Source organism: Esox lucius, chromosome 14 (assembly GCF_011004845.1).
Source record: "Esox lucius isolate fEsoLuc1 chromosome 14, fEsoLuc1.pri, whole genome shotgun sequence".
Taxonomy (NCBI): domain Eukaryota; kingdom Metazoa; phylum Chordata; class Actinopteri; order Esociformes; family Esocidae; genus Esox; species Esox lucius.
In genome coordinates, this window is record NC_047582.1 from 18091669 (window position 1) to 18110849 (window position 19181).

The following is a 19181-nucleotide window of genomic DNA, read 5'->3' on the forward strand; positions in this document are numbered from 1 at the left end:
ACCCTCTCTGTAGACCTACCACCACTCTGTTCACACTTCTTCACAGCAATCTGACACCCAACACCATCGTGTTTGTTATGTTTGGTTCTTTCATATTTCCTCTCCTTTTCCTTACATTTTTCTCTGGGCGGAAATTCAGGTCTGCAAATGTGCTCAGGCAAATCCCTTTTCAGTTATCAAAACACTCGTCTATTTTTCTTTTTGATTGGCTACAGCGTGAGAGCCGTGAAACAGGGGTTATGAAATCTGTGAAAAATAACAACAAACATCCCTAGGCTTGGCCAGAAAACTGGCAAATATAACCCAGAGCGACCTCATTAATTCCCACTATGTCTCCGTTCCATTGATCCTCTGTGGCTCTCTCACTAGAGGTTAACAGAGACACTGAAAGAGAGGGGCCAAAGGGGAACCCATATTGGGTTCACTCTACAATGCTAACAGACCATCAGAAAAGACCATTCAAGTCCTTACATCCCCTCTACTGGGCATTTACTGGGACTTTTCCCTGTTCTCTTTATAAATGGGGGTAGGTTAGCCTTCAATCCCACACAAAAACATGCAAGAACTCTTTCTCTTCCCTTTCTATCTTTCTGTTCAGCTTTAAAGAGGCCAAAGGATGGATTAGAGGGGATAGAGAAAGAGAGGCAAGCGTTTGAAACTCTGCCTTTGAGTCAGACAAGATGAACAGAAGGGTTCCTTTTTGGAGTGTGGGATCTGTCCCTGTCTTTCTTTCTCTCTCTGGCTCTCTTGGTCTCTCTCATAGTCTCCCTGGCTCTCGGTCTCCCTATATTTCTCTCTCTTTCTCACTGTTTATCTCAGTCTCTCTATTTCTCTCTCCAGCTCTCTCAGTCTCTCTCTTTCCCACTCCAGCTCTATCTGTCTCTCTCTTTCTTTCTCTCTCTGGCTCCCTTGGTCTCTCTCTTTCTCTTTCCCTGGGTCTCTCTCTTGCTCACTCTTGCTCCCTTGGTCTCTCTCTTTCTCTCTCTGGCTCTCTTGGTCTCTCTCTTTCTCTGGCTCCCTTGGTCTCTCTCTTTCTCACTCTTGCTCTTTTGGTCTCTCTCTTTCTCTCTCTGGCTCCCTTGGTCTCTTTCTATATCTGGCTCCCTTGGTCTTTCTCTTTCTCTGGCTCCCTTGGTCTCTCTCTTTCTCACTCCGGCTCTCTTGGTCTTTCTCTTTAACTCAAAATACTGAAAATAATGGTGCTTCAAATAAGCTCCTGAGGCCAAAACCACAAAACATTAGTTCTATCTAGTAAATAATACCTCAATTCCACCCAAAAACACGAAAGAGCTATTTCTCTTCCGTTTCTATCTCCCCCAATGCAAAATCAACCACGGAGTACTAAAATACTAATAATGCATGCAGAATTACAACTACACCCACTAATTGAAATTCAGAAAAGACTATGAACAGACTCAGCGAGCATAGCCTTGCTAATAAGAGAGCTTGACACAGGACTAAGCTCATGGGTGAGATTAATAAGATCCTATTTAAAAGTGGTCACTGCCAAAACTTCAAAGGCAAAAATCACTCAGATGTGCATCGGAATGGTGTGTATTATCTTTGTCTGCTTTGGGTAAAAAAACGACATGCCAAAACAGCATCTGCTGTGCCAATAGAGACTTTTACATGTGTATCTGAAAGCACGCACTCTGATATGCATCGGGCCGCAAATCATCCATATGAGGAAAATCTCCTATTTCTCCTATTCTCCTATTTCAGTCTGTTATAATATTTCAACAATGGTTTTAAACGTGGCAGAAATTTTTAAAATGACAGCACTTTATATACAGTATATGATTATTACAAACCCTGTTTCCAAAAAAGTTGGGAAAATTGTAAAATGCAAAGAAAAACAGAATGCAATCATGTGCAAATCATTTAAACCCTTTATTCAATGGAAAATAGTACAAAGACAAGATATCAAATGTTGAAACACAATTTTTTTATTGTTCCTTGTTTTTATTATGCCGCTTTGAATTTGAAAAAGCTGGGTCAGGAACAACAAAAAACTGGAAAATGTGTGTAATACAAAAATGTACTAATTAGGTAAATTGGCAACAGGTCAGTAACATGATTGGGTATAAAAAGAGCATCCCAGAGAGGATGGGTCTGTCAGAAGTAAAGCTGGGGAGGGGTCCAACACTCTGTGAAAGACTTTGCGGGCAAACAGTGAAACAATTTAAGAATAACGTTTCTCAACATAAAATTGCAAAGAGTTTGGGGATCTCATCATCTATGGTATATATCATTAAAAGATTCATGGAATCTGGAGTAATCTCTGTACGCAAGGTACAAGAGCAAAAACCAATATGGGATGGCCATGATCTTCGGGCCCTCAGATGGCACTGCATTAAAAACAGACACGATTCTATTGTGGACATCACTGCATGGGCTCAGGAACACTTCTGAAAACCATTGTCAGTGTACGTCGCTACATCCACAAATGCAAGTTAAAAAATCTACCATGCAAAGAAGAAACCATACACAAACAACATCCAGAAATGCTGCCACCTTCTCTGGGCCCAAGCTCATTTTAGATGGACTGAGGCAAAGTGGAAAACTGTCCAGTGTTCTGACAAATCTTTTTGGGAATCATGGACGCAATTTTGTGTTCAGTGAACCATTTTTGTGTTGATTTGGACGTATTTTTAGGATCATTGTCCTGCTGGAAGATCCACTGACAATCCAGTTTTAGTTTCCTAGCAGAAGCAGCTAGATTCAGATTTAAAATGTCCTGGTATTTCATGGAGTTCATGATGCCATGTACCATAAAAAGGTTCCCAGGGCCTTTGGAGGAAAAACAACCCCACAACATCACGGAATCTCCACCATACATAACAATGGGGATCTGGTTCTTTTCCGTATTGCCATCCTTTTGTTTACACTAACTCCACCTTGAGTGTTTGTGCCAAAAAGCTCAATTTTTGTTTGTCTGATCACAGCACACGGTTCAAGTCAAAGTTCCAGTAGCGTTAACATACTTCAGGGTGTAATGACATGGTGGGTTTTGTGGTGTAATGACACCACAAAACCCACCACCACAATGCCTTCCTCCTCACTGTGCGTGGGGGCAAAATAAACTTGGGTCCTCTTCCAGGCAAGTTTGTAACAGTTCCAGTTGCTTCAAACATTTTCAGTATTGCGGTAGACAAGTAGCTATTTTCCTATAGCCGTTCACTGACTTATGTTCAACACACTTTTCCCACATTTGATTTGTTTGTTCTCATCTTTCCCATGTTGATGTATAAATAAAGGAATATGGCCTCTGTGTCAACTCATATTTATACCCTGTGAAACAGGAAGTCATGGATTACTGCTTAAAAGTTCTTCAAATGTAAGAAGTCGACTACGTCAGGCCTGAATGACTTCTAACATGTCGCACTCACCCCCACGATCATGAAGTGCTTCGAAAGACAAGTCCTGGCCCACCTTAAGTCCTGCCTCCCCGCAACATTGGATCCCTACCAGTTTGCCTACCGATCTAACAGGTCTACAGAGGATGCCATCTCCACAGCTTTACACTCTGCCCTGACCCACCAGGACAAAAACAACACCTATGTGAGAATGCAATTCATAGACTTCAGCTCACCATTTAACACGGTCATCCCCTATAAGCTGGTCAACAAACTCCATGACCTGAGGATCAGTCCCTCTCTCTGCAACTGGACTTTGGACTTCCTAACCAACAGACCCCAGTCTATCAGATTAGACAGCTTCACCTCCTCCACCCTGATCCTGAACACTGGTGTTCCACATGGCTGCATGCTGAGCACCTTCCTGTTCTCCCTCTTCACCCACGACTGCGTTCCTGTACACAGTTCCAACACCATCATCAAGTTCACAGACGACACCATGTTGGAAGGCCTGATCAGTGACAATGACGAATCAGCCAACAGGGAGGAGGTTGAGTGCCTGGCAGCATGGTGCGCTGACAACAACCTGGCCCTCAATGCAAAGAAAACCAAACAGCTCATTGTGGATTACAGGAAGTCTAAAGGCTGCAGTCACACCCCAGTTCTCATCGATGGTACTGAGGTGGAGCGTGTGTCCAGATTCAAATTCCTGGGTGTCCACATCTCCAAGGACCTCTCCGGGACCCTCAACACCTCAACTCTGGTCAAAAAGGTACAGCAGAACCTGTACTTCTTGAAGAGGCTGAAGAAACTCCGCCTGTCCACCAAGATCCTTGTGAACTTTTACCGCGGCACATTCGAGAGCATTCTGACAAACCGCGCCACAGTATGGTTTAGCGAATGCTCCGTAGCCGATTGGAAGGCCCTGCAACTGGTGGTGAAAACCACCCAGTACATTACTGGTGCCCAGCTTCCTGCCATCGTAGACTTCCAGTGCAAGGGGTGTCTGTGCAGGGCGCGTGGTATCATCAGAGACTCTTCACACCCATGCCACAAACTGTTTTCCCTCCTACAATCAGGCAGGCGGTACAGGTCTCTACGGTCTCGCACCAGGCTCAGAAAGTTTCTTTCCATCTACTGTAACCCTGCTTAACTCTGTGACCCAGAGAACTCTGTGAACTCTATGACCCGTCACTAAACATACCCCCCGCCTCTCAGGGACCTTGTTGCACTAGTCCCTTTGCACTACTCTGACAATGGCTTGTAAAGTTTTCAGTTGTCACAGGTACGTGTCTACCTCGGGATCCTCACTGCTGCTTCATTTGCACATGCACCTTGCACATTCAATTTGCCTCTTTGCACTTTTAGTACTGGCATCATGCTTGCATTTTTACAGTTGTTACATACACATGACTACCTCTGGGACCTCACTGCGACTATCTCTGCATCCCGGTTGTACATCTAGAATGTCATTTAGAATTGCCATTTGTACCCGCACAACTATTATCCCACTTACAAGATACACTATACATAATACTTGCACATTTTCTGTCCTCCTCCATTTGCCCTAATTGTACATTTTGTATTGCCATTTGTACTGCATTTGCCTTCATTGCACATCTATACATTCCACTTGTAATATACATATACTTATTAATTGTAAATAATAAATACATCAGTTACATTTTGTTCATGACAATTTTTAGGGGTGCCAATAATTGTGGCACACTTGGTTTTGTTAGAAATAAGTATTTCCTGATGACAGATTTTTTTTTCTCAGAATAAATTTACTTTAGTTGAAGGTTAGATGTTAAAAAAAAATTTCAGTGTGACATTAAGCTAAACTTATCTTTACTAGGGGTGCCAATAATTGTGGAGGGCACTGTATATCAAGCAAGAATGGGAATACACTCCACTTTCAAAACTACAGCAATTGATCACCTTAGTTCCCAAATGCTTAGAGAGTGTTGTTAAAAGAGGAGGTGATGAAACTCAATGGTAAAGATCCCCCTGTCCCAACTTTTTTTGACACGTGTTGCTGGCATCAAATTCAAAATGGGAATCTTAATTTCCAGTTTTCACATTTTCAGTTTCAACATTTGATATGTTGTCTGTGTACTATTTTCAGTTAAATACAAGGAAATATAATATGCACATCATTGCATTCTGTTTTTATTTGCATTTTGAACAGTGTCCCAACTTTCTTGGAAACAGGGTTGTATAACAAATACACTAAAGTGGTCGAAATATAACATACAGTAGCTTGCTAAGACATGTTACATGAATTCCCCAAGGGGAAACAATAAAATCGAAATATTATTGAATAAATTCTCACAATTCTGAATGAATTCTCACAATTTCATTCACACTTTTAAAATTGTACACTGTATATTCCCCATTATCTAGGCTTTGTTTGGTTTCCCTAATTCTACCCCTTGGCACAGTGGGTACACATGGTCATCTCTTTTGTTGAAATGACTGCACGTGTGGTTACACACAGTAGATAAATGAGCCCCCAGGATGACAGAGCCAGGGCTAGGACGAGGACTAGGACTGGGATTAGGACTGGGAATCGCTGCTGAGGACTTTCACCATTTTAAAGTCACAGCCAGTGCTTCCTCTCATCCTCATCACTTCTCTGCATCCAGAACAACAGCAACATTTTCGTCCCACTTTTAAAGGAACTTTAAAGAGAAAAACTAAATACCAACAGACAAGAACAAGAAACATGTTTTCATCGAATGACATTTTTTGACTTAAGAGCAATAATATATCTGTCAGCAATTTCTGCCGTCTGGGTTTCATTGAATCTGGCCCCTTGAGTATACATACCCTATACACTGTATCCCAGGATGATTTGCAAAACCCATTCATTTTTTTAAACCATTAGCTATTATGAACTTCAACAAAGCAGGTAAAGATGTCTAGGGGATTAGAAAACCATAGAGCTTTCCAAACACACCGAGTCACTTAACAGGGAGACAGAAAATGAACAATGGTGTTCATTGGGCCGGAATGGGACATAAGGAAAACCAAGGAAAAGCCCTAAAAACGCTGAAAGCTTAACAGTTTTTCATTCAGCCCGTGAATGCTCTCTGCCCTTCTTTAACTCAGTCTCAGGAGAACACCCTACACAGAGCATTACCAGCAAGCCAGCAAGAGAAGAGCAGAGAGAGGGGAGGGAGTGAGAGTGACGGGAGACAATAGGATGGTATTGTATTATTTTTCCTGTCCTTAGGTTTAACCTCGTCATAGCCCATCTTCAAAAATAATAGAATTTGAAAACAATTTACGGGAATTTGTTGCTTTAAATTATTGTGCACAAGTAAAACCAGCAACCAATTCCAATATAGCTTGAGATTTAAATGATAAGCAGCAGAAATGTTGATTGAATCACAAACAGCACATGATCTTGCAACCAACCCATCACAAATGAATAGCAGAGATCTGGCTAACTCAAGAAATGTTTTGAAAAGATGCCTAAACATTTATGCTAGCTACATAACAAAAATTAATAGCTTCATAAAATTGTACACAGTTGTACTGCCCCACAATGACCGAATATCAATCTGCCTGCCTGTCAGCATATTTTCTGGAAGTAGAAAGTTTGATCAGCTGTTCACACTGAAGCAGATGGCAGGAGGAAACAGGTGCTAATTTGTGAAAATTCATGTTGCTAAAATCTCAGCAGAGGCAGAAGTCCTTTGGTTGAACATTTTCAGTGTTACTGTGGCAGCAGTGATTAACAGCATCCCTAACCCTATTCCATTTTATTTAATATGGCATTTGACTGGCTGGCTCTGCTACATCACAAGTAAGCATGGTACCTTGCATGAGTGTCAAACATAAGAAATGCAGTCCTTATTGGTCCATAAAACACTGTAGCTAAGACTATTTTTGTATATGCATTGTATTTAATACATATTTACCGTTTATTTACATATTATATGAATGTAATTTAAAATGCAATGTTTTTGTTTTTAATGTTGTAGTTTATTAAAATGTATGTGTATTACTGGCAGATAAGGCAAAAAGAGTATCAAGCTAATTTCTAAGCTTACTATTCTATGACAGGCGACAGAACTGGGATACACTTAGCAAATGGGTGGCATCCCTGGCAATGGAAGTAAGCGCCAGATTCATTGGAAAGATAATAAAATGTAAATATTATTCCTACTGATAATTGTGCCTGTGGTATAAGCGGGATAAAATTCAGTTTTCGCCATTTTTAAGATGATGTTTGTGTAAATGATACCTATTCATACTGAAACAAAAAAAAATATGTTGTGAGAAGTCGTGAGTCTGATTTAATAGCACCTTTGGTCCTTAAATTGCAGATCCAGCAATTAGCCTTTTTAGGGTTTTCATCCCATAACTTTGGATATAATGTAAATGTTACATTGGTTAAATGGTAGCTGGGGGGCGGGGGGGGGGCAGATGTTGTCTAAACGAGATTTGTTTTGGACAATTTGCAGTAGATCGCGTGAGCATTTCATATATTCCAAATGGTTGCCTATAGCCAGAAAGGGTTGCAAACAGCTAAGCGTAGGTGACTGTGAGTTTCAATTTAGATTGTGGTGTTAGTGTGTACTCACACCACAGAATACATAACCATCTATTTACTTCATGATAGTGACACACTGCCCCTTCTGGAATAGTTAACATACGCACACATAACCTGGCAATACATAATGGGCACACAAACACACATGTCCCCTCACCACAGCCTAATGTCTCAGACAGACACCCCCAAAAACCCGAACATACCAGCAAAAAACCCGCACAGAGAAAGTTCTAGAAGAGTCACTCACTGTTAAGCATTGCATATTCTCAGGGCTTGTGGTCTCGGGGGCAGCACCATGGTTTGACGACGCAGCTTCTGAAAGAAAGACAACAGAGTCACAGGCTGAGACGCTGCCTTTTGAGAACATATCTTCTGCGCTGTCTCTGGAACCTTGGGGATTCCACACCAAAAAAAGAATGTGTCTCTGAATTCTACAGTCAATAATTAGTGTGTGTGTGTGTGTGCATGTGTGTGTGGATGCGTGCTGTTGGAGAGGAATCAGTTAGGACTCATCTAATAATCACCAACAGAACAACCAACTAGAAAACTCTGCTAAGGTGTGAGGTTGCAAGCGACTAGCCAAGAGCATTAGGTGGAGGGACAGAGAGAGACAGAGGGAGGGAGGGAGGGAGGGAGAGAGAGAGAGAGAGAGAGGGAGGGAGGGAGGGAGAGAGAGGGAGGGAGGGAGAAGGGGAGAAAAGGAAAAGAAAAGAAACTTCTCTCGCCCTCCATTATCCCTCCTTGTAGGACTCCTGTGAGGTTGCCATGCTGACGGGGCCTGTCTCTTTTTAACCATCATAAAGGCGGCATTCAACTGGCCCACAATGCGGACGCCATGCTCCCTCTGCCTTCTTCACTTCCTTCTTTCCTCCTTGCCTCTGGTCCCTATGGAGCTGTAACTCTGTCCATGCCTCCCTCTCTCTGTCCGTACACACCGAGCCGGAACTCAGTCCTTGTCAGCAGTCTACACTGAGACACTCTTTATCTTTCTCATGCTCTTTGCACTTCCCCTCTTCCTTTTCTCTGCTCTGTATTTCACCATCAGATCTGTGTAGTGGAGTGGAGACTACCCAGTTGACAGCAGGTGAAGACAATGCAACACAGTGCCTACTTGTCTACCTCTCCGTTCCTCATTCTCCTCTCATGTCATTCCATATGCAGACGGTGAGAACTGATTTCAAACTGTTCCACGGCACCAGCACCTCCCCCTACCCCCTTCTCCATTCCCTCCAGCGTGGTGTTAGCCTCGGGAAGAGTTATCATATTTTGGCATTCACACGCACACACACACACACACACACACACACACGCGCAAACACACACATCCATAAATTACAGAAGAAGAAACCCCAAACACAGAGTGCCCTGCCACAGTCTGTTCTCCTTCAACCCCTTTGTTCACCCTGAGGACATTTTTCCTCCCACAGGCAGGTTGCCAGGGTAATGGGGCGAGCTTCAAACAGGACCCTTGGTGTTTTGTCACTTTAATCCCAATTCAGACCCCCCCCAAAACCCAGAGTGCCAACCTGCACATCGATCAGCCCTTTGTCTAGGCTACCATTAATCACACAGAGTGAAGGGACACACCGACTGGACCACAGGGCCGACATCCAGGGAGACACAGGGGGAACGGCCGCTGACCAGAAAGGGAGACACTTAAGAAATCTAAGAACACATGACATGGGGAATTAGGAGTCAAGAAGAGAGTGGCGAGACACTGAGAGAAAGAAAGAAAAAGATCGAAAGTACAGAGACAGTGAGGAGAGATATACGTGATGAGGAGGGAGCGGCGTTGGCCACTGGCCACAGTCAATCTGTCAGTCTCACAACAGAAGTGTCTGGCTGTAAAACACTGCTCCCTCTCCCAAAGTAGCGCAGAAGCACTCTTCACACTCTTGACATCCTGGCCCTCCTTTCACACTTAAAACAAATAAACACTCAGTGGAGACGATGAGAGAATGTTTCGTCCATCCAGTGGACTGACTTCAAAGTAATTTCAGACCAACTCGAGCGTGAGGCCATAACGGTGGCACAGCGCACGAAAACACGCATGGCGTTGTCAGCGAGAGACAGGGGGTGTCGGCAAACACGTGACACTGACACAATAAGCGCTGTCCCATGAGGTGTCATGGTGAAGCGCTTCGGGTCATAAAGTGCACTAGTCTAGCATATGTTTAAGCAGCAGACACAGCAGACGCTTTTAGCCTCCACTAACATGGCTATCATCAACAGACAGACATGTTACAGCTGAAACGTAGTGGAGTGTGAAACTGGGTTGAAATCAAACTAAAGACGTTAAAGAATATTAAACAGAGACATTAGAACGAAGAGATGCCATGTTATTGAATGACCCGTTCTGTCTCCATGTCACTGCTGCACACATTCTCCTTGGAAAGCTGAGGGACTATGAGGACAAGACAGGGATAGTCTCTGTGCCTTCACCCTTCACATCAGCATTAGAGAGAGAGAGAAAGAAAGATTCGATTATTTTAGTTGTGAACTGGAGAAGGTCCAACCAAAATGTAACTTCAGCTTTTAACACCTTGTTGTCTAGGAGATTCAACGTAGCGCCTTTCAGTTACTGGTCGGATGCTCTAACAGCCAGGCTATGTACAGGTCAAATAAATAAATAAAAGGAGATGGAGGGACAGGAAGAAATATAAGAGAGAAGAAGAGATAGGATGAGTAAACACAGTTGGATAAAGAAACACATCGAATGTGACAAGGGTGTGACAGGTGAAGTGAATAAATCAAGAGAAAACAGGACATGAAAACAAGCTAGCAAACATAGACAGATGGAATGGAACAATATACCCCTAAATCATAGAAATACACACTCAGTCCCAGACTCACATAGACATTCACAGAAAGATACAAAGAAAGTCACGGTCAGAATGAAAAGCAATTCAGTTATGGTTGGGTTGACTGCACAAAACAGCCCACACTGAAGCAAGAGTAGAGGAGCTGAAAGCAACTGAAACATGATGACACCCAACGGAGCGGAGGGATATTTGAACATAGCGTAGCAAACACACAAATGATCGAAAAATACAAAGAGACAGAAAGGCAGGGTTTCTGCCCAGCCAAACTGAGGGTGATTTATTCGAAGTCATGTAACGAGGAAAATTAGGGCCAATGAGCAGACAGCAGCCGGTGTGACTGGCAGATGTTTTATTTCCTGTTTTGGCCTCAGGCCAGGCAGCCCAAGGGAATTATGTGTCATGCCAATCAATGTGTTGTTGCCGTGAGGTGGGTTTACCTTAAAGGGAGGTTGACACATGCTTTAAGGTGGTTCCATTTAACTAACTGTAATGTATTAACGTGATATCATACAGTAGATGAAGTACTGTAGGATGGCACCGCCTGGATAGTAGGAAAAGAAACCAATAAAAAACATTTTATAGGCCCTCACATTATATTGCAGAAAAGGACAGCTGCAAGCAAGAGAAAAAAAAAAATATATAAAATAAAATATATTTAAAAAGGAACGAATTAGAGTGATGTTGAGAGAAAGAGACTGACAAATGAGACTGATGGAGAGAAAGAGAAAGACAAATTATATTGATGGAGAGAAAGAGACGGACAAATGAGAGTGATGGAGAGATAGAGACTGACAAATGAGAGTGATGGAGAGATAGAGACTGACAAATGAGAGTGATGGAGAGATAGAGACTGAGAGATGAGAGTGATGGAGAGATAGAGACTGAGAGATGAGAATGATGATTAGAGAAAGATCAGGGTGAGAAAGAGAACGGGAGTAAGCGAAAGAGCGAGATATTAAGACTAAGACAGCCATCTTAGGTTCTGTGTGTCAGTTCTTTGAGGACATGTAGGCTTTACCATCACTGAATAAAGTTGTGCAGTGTCTCTATAGATACACTGGGGAAGAGCTTAGGAGTCTCAAGTTCTTCCTGATGAGCCTACAGTATTTGGTTTAAAGGCAAAAAGTTTACAGAGATTCGCTTAGTTTTGTTTGTATATAAAATATAAAAGTAGAAGAAAGATAGTTTGCATGGACTGTAGCTTTATGACTGTGTTTTTGATGAGAGGATAAAAGAAAATAGCCTAAATTATAACGATGGTTGGAGGAATAAAACAAAACAAAGGGTTGAGTTTTATGTTTTTATCAGTTCAACATAACAGAGTGGACAGAGAAGAGGACAGTTGAGAAGAAATGACCTATTAGGGCAGGGAAATTCACTTTGTATCAACTGAACAGTACAGCTAGAGGCCGGAGTTACCCTTTAGTCAGAACACTGTCATCACAAACCTGAGTCATACACACAAACTCTCTATGACTCTATCTATTTAAGGAATGCATGAAAGCACCCACACAGACACACGCACAGACACACGCACAGACACACGCACAGACACACGCACAGACACACGCACAGACACACGCACAGACACACGCACAGACACACGCACAGACTCAGCAGAGGGGACAGAAACAGTTTGTTGAACCTCTTTGGATAGAACTGATTTGCGGTGACACCTTTACGATGACACACCAGCTGGGATGTATGTGAAATGACAGGAGAAATGATTGATGGTTAACATTTACTGTAATCTAATATCAATATCTAACTGATTCAAAGGCATGGCAGCCACCTGTTCAGGGGCAGCAACTGAAACAATGAACTTATCGGTAGTAGAAAGATCTTGTGTTTTAGTTTATAAAAATAATGACTCCCGCTTTTTTATCTTATGGCACAGCTCTTATCTGACACAGACATCAGACATAAGGTTGACTGTGATGGAATGTCTCTGATGGAATGTCAAATTCAGATTCATCTTTGCAACCTTAATGTGCTCACGAGGCCAACAGCAATGTCAAGTCAATGTTATGCCTCTCTTGGAAAACCAACCGCATGGAAGTGGTTTGGCTGTGTATTTAAATGTTCTAGTCCTTGAGGGCAGACGTGCGGGTGTGTACACTGCACGCAAACAGAACGTTGTTTTTGACTCACTTGCATGCATTTGCATGCGTGTGCGAACGACATACTTCCATTCTCAAGGCCAAACCCTTGTATGAGCTTGAGCAAAGGAAGGGCATCAGACAATATTAAATGCATACACACATACAGGTCACTTTAAGTCAGATAGAAATACTTAAGCTGCCCACACATGACAAACACACGTACATATTCACACTCACACTCAAACACATTAAATCTTCTGAAACAGCAGCTCCCAATGGGGGAAACAACACTCCTGATGTCTTTAGGTTGGCAACTTCATAATAATAATTATAATTATAATAATAGAATCAAATATAAAAATACACCTGATTTCCCCAAATGATATTGCATTACAAAAATAATTACATTATTACATTTAATTACAGAAGTCATTTTCAAAGAGAGAGATTAAAGCAGTTGAAAGTGCAGTCACACACTGTATGGAATGACATTTAAAAAGTCTGACTCTTTTTACACTTCGACTAACAGATTTAGGATTTTTTTAGGATCCTCATTAAAGCTGGTACCCTTGCCAATTAAGCCAACATTCGGGCCCATACTGATGGACTGAAAGGGAAGTACAGTGGCTCTGAGTGCCATTCCACTCAGAGGAAAGAATAGGCAGTCCTGGGTCTGTTGTCTAATTAGAGAGCAACTGAGATACAGGGCTGAATTTTCAGCTGGCATTGGGTCCGTACTAGCATCTGATACATGTTCGTTGGCAATGTCAACCTGTTAAATTTGTATATTAACTTGCTTGTGTTCAGATGGGAGGAGTGGAAATATTTGTCTTAAAAGTCTGTCCTTAAAAATGTGATCCTAAGTGCAAATGTTTGCTTTTGGCTATTCTTAGATATCTACAAGCGCTGTCTGAAATGTGAATTTTTTAACAAGTGAGCTGATATAAGACAGACTACCATCTGTGCACATTGTAAATCATTGGCTTCCCTCTATACACCAAAAACCAAGACATTGCTTTATTTTAGGTATTTGTTGGCCATACAGATTTTTGTTAGTGATAACGTTGTCTGGTCATACAGAAATACAGCAGTGTTAGTCATCACTCAGTCATTTTCTAATAATACTACCAAGATAAAAAATGTTTTACAGTTGAACTATTTTTGAGTTGAGGCATGCCACACAAGACTGATCGTTCTTTCAGGTTTTCGAGGGAAACAATATATTCTGTCCTGAACAAATTTAAAGCTGAACCTGAAAGGTCAACCCAATTTTGTATTATGTCCAGAAGTGTACAATGATCTACAGTATCAAAACGTGCACTTCTAGTGCTGTTAACAAACTGTGGGGACAGGACAAAGATGACGGGCAATTCACTAACGATTTGATACCACTGGGGCACATGTTCAACAAGTCAATAAACAATCCAAAGCGACTTAATTATGGAGAGGTACAGGCAATATAGCCACATTTTCTGTATAAGCTAAAATCCACTGATGATGTGTCATAGTTTATCAGGGAGAACAATGAATCCGCTAGCTTGTTGGTCCTGCTCCTGCTACCTGCTGACGTATCAACAAGCAGGTAAACGTTTCTACAGAGATTTGTCAACATTGATTATACCACTTCATGAACATGTCTCTACCTCATTTGACCCCGGTTGATCGCCCATGCCAGAGACCACCACCACTGACCACTTTGTATGGAAAGAACTTCGCCCACGGCCTTGACTGAAAATGAGCACCTTCAATTGTAGAACTGAAAAGATTTTAGTTTAATCACTTTTCACATCCTGGCTATGCCCCTAGCCATCTCTGCACTGGCCTAGGGCCATAGTCAGGACACGACGGAAGGTGGTGCCTCTAGCCACCTCCGATCCTTTTGGTCTCCCCAATTGGAGGCAGGTGTAGATCGTTGCCTCCAATTGGGGACCCAATATATGTTCTCTGTGTAGCCACACCTGGTTTGGTTCTGTCTTTCCACTGGATAACCTACGTCACTGGTTGCTGCGCTTGTTTTTCCTTTTGATTAAACATGGATTATTCCCAGCATTTTGACTCCGCGCCTGTGTCCTACCACAACCACAACCGTGACATCACTAAAAACATAGTATGGCCGCAGTTTTGTGGATTGCACATATTTGAAAACTGACACAATTTTGTTGTTTTGGCACTGTACTCCAACAATGTGGCTATGAAATGATAGAATGATGAATGATTTAGAGGTATCAAAATAATTTGGACAATAAGCCTCACAGCTGTTTAATATTATGCGATGTGTTTGTTTGTATCATTGCTGCATAAAAAGAGCTTTCAGTGTATATTCTTGATTCTAGGCTTTGCATTTGAATAGTGGGTTGCTGATGTCTGACAATTCCAAGTGATGATGCTGATGAATCAGAATAAATCAATCACAGACATAGACAAAGCATAAATCTGTGCCAAAATCAACTGGTTGGAACATTAAGAAGAAAGCGCTAGTAAGCTCAGCAATGGCAAATTACCTGCTAGAGCAGTTAAGGCCAGTACAGTGGATGGCTGCTCACCATAATGAAAAAAAAACACCAAAGAACTGACCAACAGATCAGGAACACTCTCCGGGAGGTAGGCTTGAATGTGTCAGCCATAGAGGAGTTTACCAGCCAAACTAAAGATGCTGGACTCCAAAGTGTACAAACATTAGTTAAACTCAAGAACAGCACGGCCTGAAAAACACCAAAAATAGCTGTTCTGGAAAAAGGTATTTTGGACAGATGAGACAAATATTAACATGTACAAAGATGATAGCAAGAGGAATGTGTGGAGAGAAAAGGGGAACTTGTATGCCACTTTATCTGTGAAATAAGGGAGGGGGTTGTTCATTTTTGACTGTAGTTATTAGGATGAATTCAGAAGTGCATTAATGTTTAAACTGCTGGCAACAAAAGTGAGTACACCCCTAAGTGAAAATGTCCAAATTGGGCCCAAAGTGTCAATATTTTGTGTAGCCACCATTATTTTCCAGCACTGCCTTAAACCTTTTAGGGATGGAGTTCACCAGAGCTTCACAGGTTGCCAATGGAGTCCTCTTCCACTCCTCCATGACGAGATCACGAAGCTGGTGGATGTTAGAGACCTTGCGCTTCTCCACCTTCCGTTTGAGGATGCCCCACAGATGCTCAATAGGGTTTAGGTCTGGAGACATGCTTGGCCAGTCCATCACCTTTACCCTCAGCTTCTTTAGCAAGGCAGTGGTTGTCTTGGAGGTGTGTTTGGGGTCGTTATCATGTTGGAATACTGCCCTGCGGCCCAGTCTCCGAAGGGAGGGGATCATGATCTGCTTCAGTATGTCACAGTACATATTGGCATTCATGGTTCCCTCAATTAATTGTAGCTCCCCAGTGCCGGTAGCACTTAAGCAGCCCCAGACCATGACACTTCCACCACCATGTAGGCAAAACACACCCGTCTTTGTACTCCTCACCTGGTTGCTACCACACACACTTGACATCATCTGAACCAAATAAGTTTATTTTGGTCTCATCAGACCACAGGACATGGTTCCAGTAATCCATGTCCTTAGTCTGCTTGTCTTCAGCAAACTGTTTGCAGGCTTTCTTCTGGGACAACAGCCATGCAGACCACTTTGATGCAGTGTGAGGCATATGGTCTGAGCACTGACAGGCTGACCCCCCACCACTTCAACCTCTGCAGCAATGCTGGCAGCACTCATACGTCTATTTTCCAAAGACAACCTCTGGATATGACATTGAGCACGTGCACTCAACTTCTTTGGCCTGTTCTGAGTGGAACCAGTCCTGTTAAACCTCTGTATGGTCTTGGCCACTAAGCTGCAGTTCAGTTTCAGGGTCTCCGCAATCTTCTTATAGCCTAAGCCATCTTTATGTAGAGCAACAATAAAAACAATTCTGATCCTCAGGGAGTTCTTTGCCATGAGGTGCCATGTTGAACTTCCAGTGACCACTATGAGGGAATATGCGAGCGATAACACCAAATTTAACACACCTGCTCCCCATTCACACCTGAGACCTTGTAACACTAACGAGTCACAAATTGGGCCCAATTTGGACATTTTCACTTAGGGGTGTACTCACTTTTTTTGACAGCGGATTAAACATTAATGACTGTGTGTTGAGTTATTTTGAGGGGACAGCAAATTATAACTGTTATACAAGCTATACACTCACTACTTTACATTGTAGCAAAGTGTCATTTCCTCAGTGTTGTCACATGACAAGCTATAATCAAATATTTACAGAAATGTGAAGGGTGTACTCACTTCTGTGAGATACTGTATGTCCCACTGGTCATGTGAACATGTAAAAATATTGATGTATGTTCTACAGTAGGTTCCAACCATACTACGGCATATTTCCTAGCAACCATGCATCAATTTCTTGTTGCTGTTTGCTTTGTGGTTTTAGACTGGGTATCTGTATAACCACTGAAGTAAAAAGGACTTTATAAAATTACATTTGATTGAATGGGGAAAAGGGAGGAGAGTGTGCTGAAGAAGCAATAGGCCATGCTCAACCCCTGCAGCTGTGGTAGGTGTGCACCAGAGGCCACAGGTAAGACACTAGACCACCAGACAACATACACATTTTCAATGATTTATTTTACAACTTATGACGTGTATGACACCGAAAAAAGGGATGGATGAAAAATAAACACAATGAGTGAATGGGAACAGTGGAAGTAAGAAAGTGATTAAAGGATTGAGGAGAGATGAGACGGAATGGATGAGAAGGGTAACGTGAGAAAGAAAAGAGGCAGAGATGGATAAGCGTAGAGAAGCAGGCCATTGTAGAAACATATCCAATGTAGTGGATTTGCCCAATCAGAGATGGAGAAACATAGAGAGGCAGGCCATCATAGACACATACCTAATGAAGTGGATTTGCCCAATCAGAGATGGAGAAACAGAGAGGCAGGCCATCATAGACACATACCTAATGAAGTGGATTTGCCCAATCAGAGATGGAGAAACATTGAGAGGCAGGCCATCATAGACACATACCTAATGAAGTGGATTTGCCCAATCAGAGATGGAGAAACAGAGAGGCAGGCCATCATAGACACAGACCTAATGAAGTGGATTTGCCCAATCAGAGATGGAGAAACATAGAGAGGCAGGCCATCATAGACACATACCTAATGAAGTGGATTTGCCCAATCAGAGATGGAGAAACATAGAGAGGCAGGCCATCATAGACACATACCTAATGAAGTGGATTTGCCCAATCCTATGACCATGTGTCTGGTTAAGCAGACAGAGTCTTGTTGCCCTACATTCAACCAGATGCCAACTGCATTACAGCCCAAGAAAAAATCTGCACTGATGTGAAGAGTCACGTCACACTGTTTCACACACAATACACACACACACATACACCCACACAAACACACCAACAAATATACACACATACACATACTGTGGGTCAGACTACACCCAAACCATACTCAATACGAAGGCAACATTCAGAGCCAAACTGGCGTAAATTCTGGTTTAATATGCAACCTGCTATGTTCACCAGTGGTTGAGATCTTTTAAGAAATATAGAAAATATTGAGTCTAGGGCTTAATAGAACACTGGGAGATGCTCATCAATGGGCCATAGTATGTTTTGGTGGCATATCTTGCCTCTTACACTGAGGCTGTTAGATCCATTATAGTCCATTAGCTTCAGACTGAAGAAACTATTTTTCCCATAACACCCATGGGTATGGGTCAGAGCAGCCTCCTGCCACTGTCAGAACACAAAGACTTTCTAGCCAGCAGTCTGAAGTGACAACTGCCCCCATTCCTGTCAGGCTGCCGTTACAGAATATCTAAACACACAGACACACATGCAGACATAAATACACACCTCATTCCTAAACGTATTGTAACTGAATGAGCCCAGCCAAGCATGGCAAATGAACCAATATTATTGGTTCAATCTCATTCTGAAGATAAAACACAGATATTAATTACATATGCCATACAATTGCAATTTAATATGTGTGCGTTTGTGTGTGTGTGTGTGTGTGTACACACACAATAATCCATTGGGCTGTAGGGTAATCCACTCAGTCATCAATCAAAAGCCTTTGAGAGAAGTTCTGACAAACAACCAAGTATAACAGCTTTCGCAAATACACACAGACATTTTCTGTCTTAGACAACATATGTCCGTCCCATATAAGAAAGTATTTTCCCTCAAACTCCCTCTCAGGCAAAACAAATATTGCCATGTACATAAGCACTTCTATCAGTCTATATCTGAAAGAAAACAGACATGGTGATTACAGTATACAGTACAATCCATCAGCACCTGTCTTCCTAACAACACAACAC

General features: G+C 42.2%; 1 protein-coding gene across 3 annotated transcripts in view; it reads right to left on the reverse strand.

Annotated features, from left to right (window-relative positions):
- Positions 1-19181, reverse strand: part of rgs3a (regulator of G protein signaling 3a) — a 142530-nt gene that overhangs the window by 113958 nt on the left and 9391 nt on the right. For all 3 annotated transcript variants that reach the window (XM_034296986.1, XM_029125042.2, XM_029125045.2), the window contains one exon: positions 8168-8235. In XM_034296986.1, the coding sequence (XP_034152877.1) occupies positions 8168-8235 (68 nt within the window). The remainder of the gene's footprint in view (positions 1-8167; positions 8236-19181) is intronic.